Consider the following 21469-nt stretch of genomic DNA (forward strand, 5'->3'; position numbering starts at 1 on the left):
CTGATATCTGGAAAAGTATTTCTTTAGCCAGCTTCGCTTCCAGCCAGTTTATGTGTAAGAATGTAGCAGCTTAAAGATGCAAGACGTAAAAGCTCTAAGATTCAAGTTTAGCACTATAACTATGCTAATCATTCAGTTGCAGCATTTAAGTTAATTTGACAATAGACAAACTGCCACTTTGTTATATTCCTAAACCCCTCAACCACTTGTGATATTTATTAGACTGGCTGGTAGACACACTGTGTACCAGTGGTAGGATATTTAATTGAAAATTAGTTCAAAGAGAAGTTCTGACCATCCATATGCAACAGAAAAATCTCAGAACTGGCATGCTCTCTGATGGAGCTTCTAGTCAGTGAAATAGAATTTCTACAGATTATAGTTACATCACCTTTCCACTTTCTGGTTCTACTCTATTCCATTATCAAATAATCTAGTGAGCCTTCTCCCCCTCCACCTTTTTTTTGGGGGGGGGGGAGTATCCTGAAGCTGATTTGGAAGTATATTTTGGACTTTTGTCTTGATGAGACAACCAGTCTCTTTTTAATTATAAGACTATGCTTGTAGGTCATGTTTCCTTGAATGTTGAAAAAAGCAGTATAAATTCAATAAACAAACTTCAGATTGTCCAGGTTAAATGCTAATCAATTCTCACCAGCTGTTAGTCAGCATAGATGATTGTGAAGAATGGCAAGAACTACAGACCAACATTTGGGGAGTCTTGCATGCCCACCTCTGAGATCAAGTTCGAAGCATTAGCATTAGATTACACTACCCAAAAGACATGTGTAATAGGAACGTTTTTTTAATAACAGAATGTAAAATACCAAGTGTGCGTCTTTGCAATAATATTAAGCACCCATTGGCAACATTAATATAAATCCACTACAACCTATTATACAATGGGCAGTTTTTGAAAAACATTAATAAACATATAGCAATTAAATAACTGGCCGTAATTAGTTGCTTGAAATTTTATCTTCTTAAATGCAATTGTTAGTTTTCAAAATGACTAGGCAGAGGTTGTAATGATAGCTTTAAGTCGTACATGACTTGGTACCTAGATATATTAAGGACTGCATAATATTAGAATTACTCAATCATTAAATTACAAAGATAAGAGCAATTAAGCAAAGTATCTTTACTGAGATGTACTTTGCCAAAGAACTCTCCTCCAAAATTTGATGAACTTGGTGCCACGCTAAAATTTTCATTACTTTTCTTTGTTCTTGCTGCTGCAGCTATTATATTTTTCTTTTTACCATTTCTACAACCTCAGACATTTGAACTTTACTGATTTTTTAAAATGTTGCCATTATTGTTTGGAGGGTTTTTCCCCCCCAAGCCTCTGTGTAAATGTTTAATTATAACATTAGTAGGATATATATTGCTAAATATGATTTAATGGTAGTGTCACTACATTCCTAATTATACTTAAGTGCAGTAGAGAGCAATGCTAATCTAATTCCAAACAAATGGTCAGTTACTTACATGCATTTAGGTTTCATCAATTTTAAAGGCTTATCCATGCAAAAGAGGGCTCAGGTTTAAAAATTTTAACATTATAAATGTTATCTGTTGATAAATATGCACATGAATATATATTTATAGGGGGACACAGGATCAATCCTACAGTCAGAATTATAATGCCTAGCAGACAACTTGTCTTTGGAGGCTTGGTTCCTACTTTTCTACTTCCAAATAGCACATGGAGAATATAATTTCATAAGATAATGGTTTTATAGATGTATAATTATTAATAATATGCAAGATGTTATGAATGTGAGCCATATCACATTTAAAACCTTTAAAAAAACACTCTTTCAAAACAACTAAGGATGTCTATTTGGATTGTGAAACAATTTAAAATGAGGTGGTTTGAATTTGAAATATTTTGCATTCCATTAGCCTTTTCCCTTCTTGACATTTTTCCTGCTAGATAAGAATTCAAAATATCAGTTTATTAAAAGCATAGTTCTACTGTATAATTTTGTCCCTATTGTTACTTGCATTCAATGTTATTCAACGCTCACTGATTTTAAACGGGGGGTTGTGGTGGTGAAATAAAACCACATTGGATAAAGCACATAAAGAGCTGATGCATATATTTTGAAATGCATATATTAGCATTTAAATGTTTTATTTTTGATGAGGATATCTTTCTCCTCATTCCATGGAATAGATTGGAATACTGACCAAATAATAAACATTAACATTCTAGTACTTACCCATTGGCCAATTGTCATATACATGTTTTGCAATGTCCGCTGCTGAATCATTTGGTGAGAACAAGAACTCTTTCGTTTTTCCACTTACCAAAATGAGGCGCAGATTTATCTGTAGAAAAAAGTAAAAGATCAGGAAGATCTGTTCTAAATTATAGAAGTATTTTTTTGCTACAAGTGTCTAAAGCAGTGGTCCTCAACGTGTGGGTCGGGATCCCTTTGGGGGTCGAACAACCCTTTAATAGGGGTCGCCTAAGATATTTTCGATGGTCTTTAGGAACCGAGACACCAATTTTATGGTTGGGGGTCACCACAACATGAGGAACTGTATTAAAGGGTCGCGGCATTGGGAAGGTTGAGAACCACTGGTCTAAAGCATTCACAGAAGAGGAACATGTACTATGTTCAGAAAAAAAGAAAAAACTGCCTTGTGTTTTATGATAATGTAACAGGATTGCAGCTACTACATAAAAAGTGATATCCCTATTTTTTTCTTTTTCTTCAGTTTCTGATGCTAACATGCAATAGTATATTTACATATTGGCTAAAAGAAATAGACAATTCTAACAAAAACTATCTGGATGATTAGAAAGTATTAACTATTTTTAGAAAACAAAGTCAGAAGAACTGTAACAATAGTCTAAAATACTGAGACTTACTGATTTTAGGACACAGAAAGATAACATCAAAAAATCAAATATAATTTTGTAGAATAGAAAACCTATTATATTGCATTAGATTATTCATTAACACCAATTATATTTAAACATTTTGGTTTAAATGACTAGTTATTTAACATATCAAATGCACCCTTTATGTTCAAATACAAATATCAAATTGATTGAATTGATGTTTATAGGCAAAGAAAATCCAATTTAATCCCATGGTTAGTCATGTAGAAAATGATATATATAAAAGGACTGCTGGCATGAGGTTATAGCTCCCATTTGGTCAATGTGTTTGACCAACACATCATGATCTTAATTAGCACAGTTTAAATTAAAAGTGGAAAAGAAAAACTTGAAGTAAGACAACAAAGAAATGTGGAAACTAAAATGTGGGTGAAAAATAATGAAACCACTCAATATGGTTGGGCACAACACAGAAATAAGAGGAAAAAATGAAAATTGGGTCATAAAATGCATGCCTTTTGTCTTTATTCTAATAGTTGAAATAGAAGAAATAAATAAAATGAGGCCAAATATGATTTAATAGCAGAAATGTGGTGACAGTTATAACAATATAGTAATTAAAGAATGCATTTGTTCAAAGGAAACGAATATAAAAGAAAGGGAAAAGTTATACTGAGGATTAAAAATATCCACTCATGCTCAGAAATCCAAATGAATAAATCTGACAACACTGTACAGAGCATTCAGATTAAAAGAAGAGAAAGAGAAAAAAGAAGTTCAATATTGTTGTTGATGTCTACTATTATTTGCATAACCAAGTAGAGGAAGTGGATGAGTCCTTGCAAAGCAAATTGCACATCTTTCAAAGATGCATGAAGTTGCAGTGATAGAAAACTTTAATTACCCTGACATCTAGTGGAGAACAACCACTGTGAAGCATAGACTTTCCAGGAAATTCCAGGCTTATCTTGCTGACAGTATTCTCCTTCACAGGCACCAGACGATCAGTTATTTTATGCTTGACTTAATACTAATCAATAAAGAACACTTAGTTGAGGAAGCAGGAGGAACAATAGGGCAACTCTGTAATGATGGAGTTCTTGATATAAAGGTAAACTAAAACTGAGGATAATCATTTTATATTTTAGACTAAACTTTAGATTTTAATAAACTCAGAGCTATGCTAAGTCCCATGACAGGGGGCGGGGGGAAACATGGGAAAATGTGTTGAAGATGATCTCAAAATGAACTATCAAAGACTTCAAAAGTTTCAGTAAGGAGAGGAAAAAAAAATGAAAGACAGCAGAAGCGGCTAATACTTCTACCAAAATCTTAGGGAGAATCTGAAAACAAAAAATATGCAGGGCCAGGTCGCCAAAAAAGTACAGACGGGTAGTTTACAAATGTGGAGGTAATATTAGGAAAGCAAAATCTCAAAATGTGCTGAGGTTAGTGAAGAATCTTAAGAATAAAATCACCTTTAAGATTCAAAATAAAAGGGAAAGAAGTAAGATAGGGCTTCATCCAAGTATTGATAATAACAGAACATTGAGACTATGCCATTAAACTATGCCTCCCCAGAGAAACAATTCTTCTGGAATTCAGAGCACCCACACTTCTTTCTTATGGGTAGAACAGAATAACTAGTTTCTCACTGAAACACAGTGGAAGTAAAAGGCAAAGCCAAAACAAAAGGAGCCTTCCTAGAAATAACCTTGAGGGGAATAAAATAGGATATGGAAGGAATTCTTCTCACCAAAGGTAATAGGAAGAGCAATAATACTGTTGTCCACAAATGTGTTCAAAAGACGTTTGTCCTTAATTGTAAAATATATTAATGTCTTTGATGGCATTAACAAATAGAATGATAGAACATAATAATAATAATAATAATAATAATAATAATAATAATAATAATAATAATAATAATAATAATAATAATAATAATAATAATAATAATATAAAACTTTAATAAAATATATAAACAGTTGGCATTGTAGGCAAAGGGCTGAGGCAAAAATCAGACATTTTTTGATATAACAAAAGAGCTGACATAGGGCTACTGTAGAATATAACTGATGTTTTTTTGTTAATCAATTTAACAGCCATAAAAAAGAACAAATGAAAAAATACTTCATTCATAAATGCAGGCAAGTTGAGGTGAATAAAAATGATATTTTAAATCACTTGGTTCCAGGACATCTGATCTGGTCTTGTTAACTACAACTATTTCCTCTAAGATCCTGAGCAAGGATCTTCCATCAACCTGCTACTTAGTCCTGAAGGCATTGAGGATTAAAACTAAAGCTGTAAATGTTTAGCTAACATGTTTACAGACTTTTATATCCAAATTATTCAGTGACTTCCCTTGTCTTTATAGTTAAATGGCATTTCAGAGGTTTTGTCTAAGAAGAAAACTTAAAGGCAGGGGTGGGTTGCTACCAGTTTTACTACTGGTTCGCAACCCCTGCGCGCACCAGATGCGTGCTGTTCAATGTAGATTGTTCTTTGCGCATGAATTTACATTGAATTGCGCACGCGGGGGGCCAGCAGTGGCAAGGGAACCGGTTTGGGGGTTAGGGTTTTTGAGACCCAGGCCTGAATTCCATTACCGGTTTGGCCGAACTGGGCACAACCCACCTCTGCTTAAAGGTTATAAATTGTCAGTAGAAGGACAATATGTTTGTTTAAATAGATACGCTTGTAAATCTAAAAAATGATGAAAGCACCTAATATAATATTCCATGTAATTAGGAGTATCAATAGACTGCAAGCTATATAAAACGGTGCTGAACAGATAAACTAAATAATTCTTCTAGATATATATTCATGGAGGGACAATAAAATTAAGAAAAACATAGGAAAGACATGATCACAGATTAGATTTAATGAAATACTGTCTAAATCAAAATTGGCTGGGTCTGCACAACATATTAAACTATGTAACATAACTACAATGACAGAGTCAAAAAATGCATTAAACTAAAACCACCAAATATTTTTTTTCACACACTTCACTTTTGCCATTTATACCAATTAATGCTTATAATAATTTTTTAAATAATGTAAATTTATATCAAAAACCATATAATAGAAAGATCCATTTGGAGTTTTGTGGTTTCATTATCTAGACTTTTACCTTATAACCTCATTTTAAATGGCATCCTCCTGCACCTTTCTGGTTTGCTCACTATCTATGAAAATAATTTTGAAGAAAGGCCAAATAATTAATCGGGCAGAATACTACAGTAAACAGAAGGTAAGAATTGAAAATTGGGATATAGTAAAGTGCTGTGTTTGAATGAGATCAGGTTTAAGTCCTTCTTCATTTACAGAGCTCACTTACTTTGAGCCAGTTACTATATCTCAGCCCAACCAACCAAATGTAACTGTTCTTATGACTATAAAATGACTATTATGGCCATTTTGAAGTGTTCAGAATAAAGAACAGATACAAATGTATGATATAAATAAAAATGACAGCACCATGTTATGACGTAACACATATTTTAAGTGACATGAGCCTATGTTGCCAACCACAAATAAAAGTGATTGGTTGCCACTATTGAAATGCATTTTTCCCCTCTGTTCAGGAAACCATTCTGGCTGTTTTCTGGTTAAAAATAATTGCATTCCTGTAGTATTTTTACTGACATCACAGATATAATACCCCCCAACATAAACATAGTAATAGTTTTTGTAAGAAAAGTAGCCAAGAATAATCATAAGGTTAAAAAGATGAAGTTGACCACAACAAAGAAGACATTTCCAGCTCCAGATATAATGTGAAATGTAAACTATGTTCATATGCCTGATGTTGAGAAGGAGTGAGAGAAAGATAGAGGCAACGTGCACTACACATTATGGAGAATGTGCTTTTGCATAGCAGACACATTTCTAATTTTCTTTTGAAAGATTTAGAATGCCCAAAACTCATGAGATATCTGAATCTAAATAATCTGAATGATACTGGCTATATTCCAAGAAGATGTAGCCACAGTATTATACTAAAAATGCAAACATTTTCATGGTGAAATCAGAATTAGATTTTACTGTAGTCAAAATATTAGCTAATTATTTATGTTGTTATGGGAAGCAATCTGAGCAATTCTCAAGCTAGGAGAAAAATGTTCCAGACAGTTGGCTGCATCTTAATGTTAGGGTTTACATCTTATTTACTTAAATTTATAATCCTATATGTACTTTATTGTATTTAATCAATAGTTGTTCTCATGCAAGTATGTAAACTACTAAGGGAGAAACATGACAATTCAATTCAAACTCGAATTGCCAATTCAAAGCCCTAGTTTTTTTAAAAAAACCTTCTAATTCTAAAGCATTCTTATCTCTAGTTAAATGTTTAGATTAGGGGTCTGTAACCTTAAACATTCAAAGAGCCATTTGGACCCTTTTAAGAGACACAAAACCTAGGTGGGCGTGGCCAATTCAACAACAATCCCACCCAGTCACATGACCCCCCCAACCACGCCTACCCAGGTTTTGTGGCTCCCGGTATTTTCTGTGGGAAATAAGTCTCTCTCTCTCCGTCCCATTTGTTTTTTCCCCTTTTTTTCTTTCTTTCTTCCTTTCTCTCCCCTTCTCTCTCTCATTTGTTTCCCTCTCTCATTCTCTCCCTCCAGCTTTCTCATTTCTTTCTCTTTTTCTTCCGTTTCTTCTCTCTCATTTCTCTTTCTCTCCCTCTCATTTCTTTTTCTTTTTAATCTCCTTTCTTTCTTTCTTTTTCTCTTCCCATTCTTTCTCAATTGTTTCTATTTTTCCTCTCATTCTCTGCCTCCATGTTCCCATTTCTTTCTCCCCTTTTTTCTCTCATTTCTCTCTCATGTCTCTCACCTTTTCTTTTTCTTTCTTTCTTTCTTTCTCTCCCCTTCTCTCCCGTTTCCTTTCCCTCTCGCTCATTCTCTCCCTCCAGCTCTCTTTTTCTCTCTCCCTCTCGCCCTTTCTGTCTCTCATTTGTTTCTCTCTTTCCTCTCTCATTCTCTCTCTCTCTCTCTCATATCCCTCTCTCGCACACACACACACGGGATACCTTTCTGGGGCGGGATCATGGCGGTGGCGGCAGTGGCGACTCCTCCTCCCACTGCCATCACTGCACGCTCAGGTGTATAGCCAGCCGCGCTGCACAGGAGAGCCAGAGCTCTTCCCTTCCTGCATCCAGCACTGCTCCCCCCCATTCCCCTCTTTCCTGAGCCAAAACGAAAGGGATGATGGTTGGCGCTGAGTTGCCTATGAAGGATGCAGAATCACAAAAAACAGCCAGTTGCATGGGTAGTGTGGGGAAAACACTAGGGGCGCTTCAGTTGCGTGGCTCTGCAGATAGGCTCGCGCCTTCTTGGGCAGAGAGCAGGTAGAGCAACCAGGTCGGCAGGGAGCCACAGGAGAGAGCTCAAAGAGCCACATGCAGTTCTGGAGCTGTGGACTGCGAACACCTGGTTTAGGTTATAGTGTATTATCTGAATGTTGTTTATTTTTAAACATAAAATGAATTTTCTATTAATCACACAAGCATGTTGTTGTATATTTGTTTAATTCTAACCAAAGCAAGCAGGAAAAAAAATTCTACTTATATTCTATACCTAATCAGCTATTTAGTAAGGTTACAAGATGCAGGGGCAGAGTGTCTATGGAGATTCTCAGTCATGCAGGTCATGGTTGTCCCAAAGGTCCTTTCTCAAAAGGCAACTGGACTTTCTTTGGGTTTTTTTGAAGTTGTTTCACTTCTCATCCAAGAAGCATCCTCAGTTCTGATTGAATGCTGGGGAATAGAAGGATTTACATTCTTTGCAGTCATTTGGTTGTTAGTACTTCGAAGGTGGGTCAATAGCGCTTTAAGAGTCATTAAGGCCCTTCGGAGTTTTTCTGTGCCCTCAGGATCACCTGAATCAAAGTGCAAATGGGTGTGGAATCTTCTTGAAACTGCTGAAAGGACTGCGCTATAAACAGGAGATAGGTGATGTCGTACCCACCCACCCACCCCCCGTCTGTTGAGAGAAGGCTGTTCAGTTTTAACATAGATTTTTTTTACCCCTCTTTCAAACCAGTGATCCTCTCTAGCCTGTTGGGATATCAGCGGCAGGAAACTTTTAACAATCAGTGCTACCATTTCTTTAAAAAGAAAGGATCATACTGTTTAAGGAAGTGGACATGTGGGAGTGTACATGTGGGAGGATGTGATACTTTGAAAAAATGGTTCCTTTTCTCATTTTTAAAATGACTTTTTAAGTAAAGCTGTCCTGATGCAGCCCTCAATGAAATTGAGTTTGACACCCCTGCTCCAGAGCAATCCAATAGCAGTATCAAGCAATCACACCCATATCCCAAATGGGCACTACTTTGAGAGCAGGACTCCCCAGATATCAGGGCTACACACCAGGTTTGGCTCTCAACCACGAGTTGTGCATGGAGGACTTCTTCTAGGCAATTGTCAGCCCTCCCAGGTAAACTACACAGGAAACATGACTAGATGAACTAATTGTATTTATTGTAAGTACAATAAACATTAACAAAATCTTACAAGTCAGAAAGTACAAATGTGCTACCACCATTGCTAGATCAGTTAGGGCAAATCCTTCCTAAGTTTTTTCTCTGTTAGGTCACTGGGAGCTCCTCCTTCTCTTGTAAATTGTTTGCTAGACATCTCTTTCCCTCATTCCCCAAATTCATCCACACATTCCATTATACCAACAAACAACAAAAACAACAACCGGAAACCAGGTCCATTGAGGCTGGTGATCTAAAACCAGAAAAAGCATCAGGGAACTTGCTGTAAGATACCAAACCCACTTTCCCAAAAAGCAATCGGATTTTTACTGTCATAATCTCTGTCTCCGCTTGTCACCATTTTTCTTACTAATTCTCAGGCCCCTATTAATCTAGTTTTCTCCAATCTTTAAAGACCCACACTTAAGTATCGCCTGAATTCACATGAAGATGTATGCACAATGCAAGGCATTGCTGAGTAGCATTTGTAACAAGCAGTAACGTTAATAAAATTTCAAATATTGTTATTACAAAAATAGAATCTGAGTGAAAATACTGCTTTCCTCATTACTGTGCAAGTCTGAAAGAACTGGTTCTACTTTAGCAGAAATCGTAGCTCAGACATGAATGAAACAAAAACAAAGAAGTTCTTTTCACAATAGTTTTGTAAACATCAAACATGCATATGTTTAAGATAAAAGACAGAACTGCCCAATTCCCTGGAACAATAGTGTAATAATGATTTTTGACACAGCTTTTTCATAATTGTGCATAAAACACTGTAACCTTCTTGCCTTCCATGCATGATTCATTAACTACTGCATCACAAAAACCAACACCTTCAAACATAGTTAATTGACTGGGCCAATCAATCTCTGTTTTACAACAAACATGCAGAATTGTTTTATTGCTAATTAGCAAATATCGAACCTTTAAATGAACGCAATATAATTTAGTCAGGTAGTTACAAGGCCAATAATGTCACTCAGGAACCTTAATACTGGGCCTCCATATTGAAACTGAGTGTTCCATCTTCTACACCAAACTGATCTTTCTCAAACAGAATAGGGAGTATTTGGAACCAATCATTATAAAGCAGTTACTGAACAAGCACTTCTGGACAGAAAAAACAAAATTAATCCTTGAGGGATGTTAATTTTGAAATTAGCGTTTAAAGATAACTATATAACTGAGCAAAGCCAACTAAACGGCAATAATAAACATGTTTTAAGAATTCAATTATACCTTATAAAGCATAAAACTAAGATCAGAGGAAGGCAGTTGTTATGATAGAACTGCAAGCACTGCTAAAGTTATTTTCTCTAAAATGCTATCTGAAACAACTATCCAAAAATAAAAAAGAGGAAACTTAACAAGTTTTTTCTAAGAAAAATCAACACTTTTTACTCCGTGGAATTAGTTACTAATGTCCCCTTATGGAAGAGGGAGAAAGAACTAAGTGTTATCAAAGTGAAGCATTCAATCAAAATATTGGCAAGGATACTTAGCTGAAGTCTGAGGGGGTGTGATGGCTCAACGGCTAAAACGCTGAGCTTGTCAGCTAGAGAGCTGACAGCCTGGGTTCGAGACCTGAGCTCCTTGCAATGGGGTGAGCTCTCATTACTTGCCCCAGAGTTCCTGTTCACCTAGCAGTTCTAAAGCATGCAAATGCAAGTAGATTAATAGGTACCACTTCAGTGGGAAGATAAGAGCATTCTATACACTTTTGGCGTGTAGCCATGCTGGCCACATGGCCATGGAAATTGTCTTCGAATAACACTGGGTCCCTCAGCCAAGGAACAGAGATGAGCACTGTGCCCTAGGGTCGGAAACAACTGATAGGGAAACATTTACCTTTACTTAGCTTGCTCATTCACAAACCCAATCAAACCCAATTACTTGACATTCTAGCTGTATCCAAAATAAGTAGATTGAAGATCAGAATTTTGGGGAAACTAAATACTAAGCTATTTTATTTTGGAAATATTGATACATGATTCCTCAAACCTTACTGGTAAGACTTCATGCCATCATCAGTCTCCTCTCTTTACACAAAAACTCTCATTTTTTCTTCTCCTCATGGGAATCAATCTCTGCACCAGGATTTCCAAACTGTGAAGTGTCCCTACTTTGGGGAGGTGCAGACAGAGCCCAGGGAAGGTGCATAGAACCTTTTAGTTGTACTTTTTAATAAATTCATCTTTCCCAAAGTTTCAGTGTGTTGTTTTCATTGTTCATTTGTGTTCAATTTTGTGTTTGGATTTTTAAGGGAGATATGCACATTAAGATTATACTAAAGGGAGACGATGGCAAAAGCTTTCAAAATCCCTGCTCTATTCCATGCCCAGAGCTTCATCTGTCCTTATTATGTTCAGATTTCTTCTTCTCTTCTTTGGTGGAGAAGTGAGCAGAAAGAATGACTTTAAATTCAATCCATAATTCAAATTTCAAACTTTAAGATAAAATGTTTCTGGTAATATCAGGAACAATTAATTTTTTTTGTAAGTTGCATGGTGTCATTTTGATTGTATTGGATTATAGGAAATGAGAAACCATCTTTTTATAACTGCCTTTATACAATAAATTGTAAGCATACAATACGTACATTATTTTTCAAATGTAAAATTGATCACATTGATATGTTGTATTTACAAATTTATACTGCTCTTCATAAAAAAACCAGCAACTATCTGAAATGCATAACACTAACCCAATATAAAAATTAGTTTCCCTTAATATAAACTATTTTACAAATACAGAATTGTTTCCAAAATTACTCATTATATATTAAAGTTGAATGTTTTTAAAAGAGTAATCATCAAATCAATAATTTTATAATTAATAATAAATTCTCAAATAATTGTTTTAATAAACATATTCGTTTTATTTTTAGAGTAACATAATCTTATGCTTCTGGAATTATTCTGTTCTGGCCTTAAAAATAATATCCACAAGGTTGTCAGCAAACCTCAATCTAAAATGAATTACAGCCTTTTAAAAAGTTCAGAGTAAGTTCATAGTTCAGTGATAAGAGCTCAAGTTCTATATTCAACATCCATTATTGCAATTAAGGAAATTTAACTATCATAGCCAGGAAATATTTCCATTTGGAATCTTAAGGATTAGTGCTAGAGTAGAAAACATTCAGGAACTGACTTAGTATTTCATTTGGATAAATTAATTTTATTAGAGTACCAGTAAAAATTTTACACTGTGGGTCAAGATTTCCCACAAAATTGCAATTCAGAAGGAATTATAAATTGTCCTTAAACATTATCAAATTTCTGAAGACAAGAAAGGAGTACTATCAAAACTCACTCCATGCTTTCCTGCATAAGGTCACAGCAAAGCTTGAGAAGCAAGTGGTTTATTTACTTCTTGCTGAACCCTAATCCCCTCTGAAAGAATTACTTTTCTTCAGGGTAGATTATTACAAATTCATATATCGTTTTCAGGGTCAAAGTTCAGCATTCCTAGAGTATTTCTAGGCTAGGTGGGTATCATATAATTTCAATAAATAAATTCTTATATTGAATAGCATTATTAAATAGATATAGGAAAACTGTGGAACTGTTTTCTTTGAAATATGTATTAGACAAGAACAGAGAAATGAGGTGGCTGGATGGAGTCACCGAAGCAGTAGGCATGATCTTAAATGGTCTTCAGAAGATAGTAGAGGATAGGAAGGCCTGGAGGAACACTGTCATGGGGTCACGAATGGGTCAGACACGACTTCGCAACCAGCAAATGTTTTTCAGAATGAGGGTCATTTTCTTTATGATGTATAATAGGAGCCTTACTCCAAAAATTAATTGGGATTAGAGTGAAAAAGTAGGGAGGGCAAGAGCTTAATATGATTGTTCCTCATGCATTTCTCTATCTAAATACAACTCAGTGGCAATTTGGAAGTTCTGTTGGTATCAGAACCAAGGCTTTATGGGGATAGATGCAGCCTTTATTATCTATGCATAGTTTTTCCAATTGGACACATTACCAGGATGATTAATTCAGAATAAACATATTATTCACTCTAATCCTGAGTATGTAAAATAACATAAGTATTTGGGGACATAATTTCAACAGCTGAGGAATTGTGCACATATTCTCATTACCCTTGCATCAAAATATGTTGAAATGAAAGCAGTCACTATCATGTGAATTTAATATTCTGGGAATAAGAGGTAAAACCCAATGCAATGCTACATAAGTGCATAAATAGCAAGACGGTATATAACAACTCAGTAGTCATTAGATTAACAAATTTAACTACATGCTCTATCATTTACACTAAAAAGTGCTATGCGATCGAATTTATATGCTCTCCAATAATAATCTTATTGGATAAGATCCAGTAATTGGATACATAATCCAGACCAAAGCTCAGATGTAATAAATACAGAGTCCTCACTTAACAACCCTAATTGGGACCAGAAACTCTGCCACTAAGCAAAGTGATAATTAAATGGGAAATAATTTGACTGAAATAATCAGAAATAATCAGAAAGAGACAATCTAATTTCACATTTTTGGCTTTTTAGTGCCTATTAACCACTCCTCTTCCTTTGGAATGCTTAAGTGCCTGCTTACTGTTTTGTATACTTTGAAAGCAATATAATCATGCTGCAGCCCTGGACTGCGAGCCAGAGATATGCCAAACAGCTTATTCACTTGAAATCCCTTTGGCTCCAATCTCTCCACTCTATATGAGGGTGCAATTTTTCCTCTGCTTGATTCTTTCCCACTGCTAGCAAGGAAGAGTCAGGCAAAGGAGAGATTGCCTACAGAAATCGCTTACTTTTTTCTTCTTCCCCTAGTCTCACAGAGCAGAGAGAAATTGCAGAGAAAGTGATTTCAAGAGAGTAAGCTTTTTTACACATCAAGAGCAATGTGACTTCACCAGCAGCAGGACAAAGTCAGGGAAGAATAAGGGAGATTGGAGAGAAAGAGAGTTCCAAAGAGCACTGTAAACACCCTGTCCAAGGCAAGAGTCCGTATACCATCCCAGACAAATGCATGAAAACCAGATATGAAGACAAGATGGAAAAGAAACAAGAGCAATATCAAAATTGTCTGGATCTGCAGATGACGCTATAGGACTAGAGCAGAGGTATCAAACTCAAGGCTCAGATCTGGTCCGCAGGGTGTTTAGATCTTGCCTGCGGCGTCACCCTGGAAATAGCGAAGGACTGGCCCGCGGTGCCTGTGCCAGCAAAAATGGAGCTCAGGACAGCTGCCTACCGCCCTCCTGAGCTCCACCTTCGCTGGCAGAGGGTTGTAGGAGGCCATTGCATCTAAAAATGCAGCTCACAAGGGCTGCAAGGCGGCACTCCCCAGCTTCGTTTTCGCTGGCAGAGGGTTGCAGGAGGCCGTTGCAGCCGAAAACAGAGTTTGGGAGCCTGTTTTCGTTGGCAGAGTGCTCAGACCACCACAGGTATCCCCGACATGAGTGATGTTAAGTTGGCCATGCCCACCTTGGCCACGTCCACCCCAACCCCCCAAGGTCACACAACCTGATGCGGTCCGCAATGAAATTGAGTTTGACACCCCTGGACTAAAGTAAAAGAAAGAGGAGATATTATATTATATAAAATATACAATAATATATAAAACATAAACTCCAAATTAATAAAACCCCAAATATAGTGCACAGAATCCCAAAAGCCCTGTAGAAAATCTCTTTTCTCAGCTTTTTCCAGAAAGCAAGCAAATTAACAGACAGATAAAATATCCAGGAGGAGCTCCAGTCGCTCCATCAAAAATAATGCCTCAGGAAAATTTAAATAGAATTCTATTAAAGATATCCAAGGCATAGATTCCAACAACTATTCTGTTAACAGAATTTATCTTTATGTTAAATTTGTATTAGTTTTGGAAAAAGTGTTTTAAGCAAATGGAAAATTAGAAAAATGTAATATTTTTAGTATCTTTTACTGATACAGGATATATAAAAATATCTTACCATCATGCTAATCCATAAGCAAACAGTTTTTGATTATTTATTTAAAGTAAATACGTTGTTCAAACATAGTAAGCAAGCTACAAGCATTCACATATAACCAGAGTATGCAACAATGGCTTATTTTAGATTTTGTTTTGGCCACCTCTGGAACAAAAATACTTATCTCTAAATAAATTGAATGGATGTTTGGCTAATTGTATCACCCAGGTGACATTCAAAACAATCACAACCTGCTGCATTTTTGCTAATTAAGTTTTATGGCTTAGTGTAACTTGAACACAGATTCAAAAAATGTTTATATAGCTTATTGCACTTGTGTATATAATTATATCATGCTTGAAGATTAAATTTGAAAGTTTGGTTGATTTAAACATTTAAAACTGTGAATTAATTAGTAATTTTGTCACAAAATATAAGATTGAATTCTTATCCATCATAGCTTACTTACATAGATTAATCAGTTTCCTTAGTTAAATGGAGAATTAATACCATTAATTCAGAAATGCAAGTTTCCATGAAGTAGCCTGCCATGCTTACTTTCAGCTGCTCTGGCCTTTTTATGGATTTGACAAGCAGAATCACAAGACCAAGAGGGGTTCCTTCCAACTCCAAAACTTGTAGCCAGCAGATCAATCCATTCCATGTTTCCAATTTAGTCTCTATAGCAATATATGAAATGCTGCCCAGACTACTTATTTATCACAATAAACAAGAGAGCACACAAGCTAAGAAAGCATCAATGACTTTTCCTTGTATTGTGAAAATTGGAAGACTTTCTCTCCAATCCCCTTTAAGGCAGTAATAAATGCTGCTCTTATAAAATGCTCTCTCTTTAGTTTAGAAATCATAGCAATCTCATTAAGAAACATCTTCCTCTTACATAGTTTTATAGATCATTTTGGAGTAAATTATTAACATTTACATCATATATAATTTAAATTAACAATATGGAGTATATTATTACCGTGCCATGAGCATTTTTAATTCATGTACTCCATAAACCTTTAGTATTTTTCTAAATTCTTTGGTGAAAAAAACATAATATAAGACTAAGAAGAAAACAAGAAAAAAAACAACCCCCCAAAATCCCTCACATTCTTCCTAGATTTTTCTTGTGTTGTCTTTTACTCATAAAACCAATGCTATCTAGAAAGTCATATTTAATATAATGCTAGACAAGATGATGCATTGGGTCAGCTTTTCAGAGAAATTTATTTCCTTATTAGATCTCTCAATGCTTTCAACAATGGCAGAGTTTCTAGTGAACTGCCTTCAATGGAACTGTTCTTAAAATTTGTGGAGATATTTAGAGGTGTGTCTGCCTTAAAAGTAGACCATGCTGAATTATATAGCACAGATAAACATCACCAGCTGACCAGAACAAGTGTTTTATAACACCTTATAATACGCCATAAATGTTTTTATAATAATTTTTATGTGATAAAATGTTTTATAAAATTTGTCAATTTTCAATTCTACAGGACTCCTAGTGCCTGATTTTCGATGCATTCTGTACATTTTAGCCCTTGGTTCAAAACATTTAACACTACAACACACCTTTTCACCCAGTTTAAAGGTTACACACAAACAGGAGATTTTAATGGTACATTGAATGCCATATTTAGCAACTGTGGATTAAACATCAATCTTTTCAATGAACAATGTTCTTTTCAACTGATACCTAACTTGAATTCACTACACATCATGACCAAAGTAATTTATACCTTATTGAATTACCAAAACCATATTTATTTCTGGCACCACATTAATTTGAATATTAAGAGATTATGACCACAATGTTAGCAGAATATATTAACAGAGATAAACAACAGCTTGGGTGGGATATTGACTTGATTTATAGGATTAACTCAGCCTATGCAAGAACACATAATATCCCAAGGAAGTTCATGTTAAATTTCTTAGAAAAACCACAAGAGATGAGGTTCTAGGAGCTCAAAGGGGAAGTCCATTAAAATATAAGGATAAAGAAACAGCCATTCTTAAGCAGATCCCAAAGAAAGTAAGAGATAAGAGAAGGAAATACACCTTCTTAGCAAAAAAATTATATAATAATGGGATCTGGTTCAGGTGGCTGTTACCAGAAGGCATGTTGATTTTTTGGGAGGGCAGTAGAATTAGAATTAATACAGTTGCGGAAGCAGAGGCTTTCATGAAAAAACATACTGCTCTATTAGGTGATGTGGTGATATATATGTATTAGGTGATATATCTACACAAGATATAAAGCAGGGAGGGGCTGAGGCTCTGCCAGTGGACGGGGGTGGGGGGAAGAGGAGACAACTAGAAGACTCAGATCACAAAAGTGAATTGAAACACTATACCAAATGTTGTTACAATGTATTCTTAAGGAAGTGACAAAAGTAAAATGATTGAAATATACTGATGATTTGACTTAAAACTGCTAATATCTATGTAAATCTTCATAGTTTTCTATTTTTTGTTTTTGTAAAAGTTGCGAGACCTGGGGGGGCTTCTCCCCCCCCCCGCACGATGTAGCTGTCAAAATGTTCCATAACCTTTTACCCTTTTTCCTTTGTAAAAATTTTTAAAACCAATAAAAAATTTTAAGAATTAATTTGAATATTTAAGTAAGAAAAAAAATGCTTCGCTATCTATAGTAAATAGCTACCAAATTGTACTTTTATGAAAAAAACAGGCTACTTCCGGTAAATTAAAAAAGGAATAGGACAAGCCTGTGTAAAATAATTTTTTTTAAAGGTAACTACTCTCTGGATACTGCCAAGAACTCAAAGTGCAAGAAAGATAATGCCATTGATTATTTTCATACTTAATATTTTAATTCAATATTGCAATTTAACAATCTAATTAGTTCTTTACTATCTACTCCTTCTATACTGACTAAAGTAGCTTACACTATTTCAAAAACATTAAGAAGAAGTCACCGTGGGATGATTCTCTGATGATACCAGAGGCGGGATTCAAAAAAAAAAATTAGTACCAGTTCTGTGGGCGTGGCTTAGTGGGAGTGGCATGCCTTGGTGGGCATGGCTTGGTTGGTGTGGCAGGGGAAGGATACTGTAAATTCTCCATTCCCACCACACTCCAGGGGAAGGTTATTGCAAAATCCCCATTTGCTCCCGATCAGCTGGGACTCGGGAAGCAGAGAATAGATGGGGGTGGGGCTAGTCAGAGGTTGTATTTCCCGGTTCTCTGAACTACTCAAAATTTTGACTACCGTTTCTCCAGAACTGGTCAAAACCTGCTGATTACCACCTCTGGATGATACCCAGCTTTACATCATGTTAAAGATCCCACCCTCCAAAGAATGTTATCTAAAAGGATCCAGGAAAATAACTTTTTCTGCTGTGTGCCCATTAAAGTATCAACTTAGACTGACCCTGGGGGCCTTTAGGAAAGCCCTGAAGACCTGGCTTTGCCATTGAGCTCTCCTCTAGAGGTAGAGGGGAGTTTTTATTATGAACATTTTATTATGACAATATTGAATGTGATGTAGTTTTGGGCTTTGCTGCCGATTATGGTTAATTTTTGTTACAATATGGTTTATTAATGGATTTATGTCTGTATATTTAATTTAGTTGTTTTTAACTGTGAACCAGCCAGAGTCACTCAGGTGAATATATCCATATTTTTGAGTAAATACTATAGTACTGTGTTAAAATACTAGCATAGTTAAGACCATTATGTATTGATTTGATTTCTGCTAAATTATGTCTTACATTTTCTATTTTCCTCCGAAATTACTCTTAATATTGGGAAGCAGGGAGGGAGAGTGGTGACACAAGAAGTAAGATTGCGATTTCTGTCAACTACTAAGCTATATATTCCAGTCTCACAACAATGTAACTCTTCTTAGACAGAGTAGAACTTGTTTTACAACATTTTTTCCTACCCTCTCCTTGACCTTATTTTTTTACTTGCATTCCTAGTGAGCTGCAAAGGTGCATGTGCAGTCACCAGACTTCTTTAAAAAAATATAACTGGGAACAGCAGCAACGCTTTCCTTCTGTAATGGCAATATTCACATCGTTTTCTTGTTAGGGTTCGACAATGTACTAAACTGTGGCACTTCATTTTGTTCTAACACAGCAGGCATTATGTTGTATTCATCGACAAGTGCCATATTATATAACAATTTTTAGAGTGCCAACATCTAAAATGGATGGTGTAAACATTAACTTTAAAAAATTCTACCATGGCAAATGTCCTACCCCACCAATAAACGAACAACTAACATAATACATGAAAAAGATTGTCATTCAACACCATCAGCTAGGTATCATGCCTCAAAGGTCTCCTTACAAAGGAATGTTTAAGTGTTTCTTTGAATGCCAAGAGTAAAGAGGCCGAGCATACTTTTGGAGGCAACAGAATGTCGAGACAGTACTGTACTCTGGCTTAAGTGTGCCTTACTTCTTGCTGGGTTGGAACTTAGAGCAAGTCATCTGCATTTGACTAGACAGGTTGAACAAATTCATTCAGAACAAGTCAGATCTAATGTAGTCTCACACCACGCCAAGTAAAGTCTCAAAGGTGCTTTTTCATTTCATTTTCAAGTAAAGCTTCATAAAAGAAAACCAGCAGTAACTTGTACCCAGAAACCGACTGATAACAACAACCCTAAAACTGGGATTCTTCTACTGTAGAGGGTGTGGTCTGCTAGTTACTCTGTACCAATTCTAGTTTCTGGGTCATCTTCAAAGACAACCCTATGTAGAAAAGTTCTTTGCCACAAAGAAGAGGGAGTTAAGCTACTCTCTAAAGCACCTGAGGGCAGGACAAGAAGCAATGGATGGAAAATAATCAAGGAGAGAAGCAACCTAGAACTAAGAAGACATTTTCTGAAAGTTAGAAGAATTAACCAGTGGAACTACTTGCCTCCAGAAGTTGTGAATTCTCCAACACTGGAAGTTTTTAAGAAGAGATTGGACAACCATTTGTCTGAAATGGTATAGGGTTTCCAGCCTGAGCAGGGTGTTGGACTAGAAGACCTCCAAGGTCCCTTCCAACTGTTATTCTATTCAATTCTAGAACACACTGCACATCAACCAAGTGGTAATATAGGCATAATCACTGTTGCCAAGAGCTCCAGATTCAGACAGAACTATATCTACATATCAACCAAACCTAAGCAATCCTCGCATCATCCTATTATGGCTTCCACTTGCTGTTCACACAGAAATCACAATGCCAGGAAGCCCCAATAACACAGGCATGCTGTTTTGGGGAGCATGGCATCCCCTAGAGCAGTAGTCCCCAACCTTTGTGGCTTGGCGGCCTGGCTGGGGAGGGAGAGAAGAGCTGGGCTGTGCGAGCAGTGGGCTGATGTGAATACATGCATAGCCCAATTTGCACTAGCGGCAGGCCAACAAGCATGTGTGTGCAGCTCCACTTGCACAAGTCAAGCTGTGCACACGTGCATGCACGCCGTTGCATGGCCCAATTCCAAATAGGTCACAGCCCAGTAGTGGGCCATGGCTCGGGAGTTGGGGACTCCTGACCTAGACCTAATACTAAAACTGATGTTTCTGGGAAACCAGTATGAACAGCAACTTTGTCTTCCTTGGATTTAATCAGAGCTCAGCTTGTTTTCCACTAACCCCAACATTTAAAGATTAGGCGTAGCTATCTATGCCTTTGCAAAGCTAAAAGCTTCAGTAGAGCTACTACCAAAACCCTAGAAGAATTTAAATACAAAGCAGCAAGACCACAGAAGGCTCAAATTTGTTTTGAAGACAAGATATCCTGAACTCCTTGTTGATAATTGTTTTATATGGGTATGTCTCAGTGAAATTACTTGCAGAAATAACTTTTCCAATGTGAATTCAATAGAGTTTAGAAGTCACAATGGTATTTAATAGCTTCATTATTAACACATCAGGAAGGAAATAGCACAGATGGAACACATAGTTACACTTTTCCCATTGGTGAACCCCCCAAAAAACATAAACATGTCTATTTAAAGATTATGTTCATGCATCAGTATATTTGACATCATTTGCTAAATCATTAGCAGAACATCTCTCAATAGCACACTGTTAACAGAAACTCCCTTTGGCTGACGCAAATTCTCAAAGAGCCCAAGGCAATATCTGATTATGTCACTGTTGATATTTTCTTCTTCTTCCAATACCAACTGGCACTGTTCAAACTAA

General features: G+C 36.1%; 1 protein-coding gene across 1 annotated transcript in view; it reads right to left on the reverse strand.

The window, feature by feature from the left end:
• Positions 1-21469, reverse strand: part of UBL3 (ubiquitin like 3) — a 37751-nt gene that overhangs the window by 8901 nt on the left and 7381 nt on the right. Inside the window, exon 2 of the mRNA XM_081951436.1 lies at positions 2229-2337. Within this exon, the coding sequence (XP_081807562.1) occupies positions 2229-2337 (109 nt within the window). The remainder of the gene's footprint in view (positions 1-2228; positions 2338-21469) is intronic.

The sequence above is a fragment of the Natrix helvetica genome (assembly GCF_964273705.1).
Source record: "Natrix helvetica genome assembly, chromosome: 4".
In the NCBI taxonomy this organism is placed as follows: domain Eukaryota; kingdom Metazoa; phylum Chordata; class Lepidosauria; order Squamata; family Natricidae; genus Natrix; species Natrix helvetica.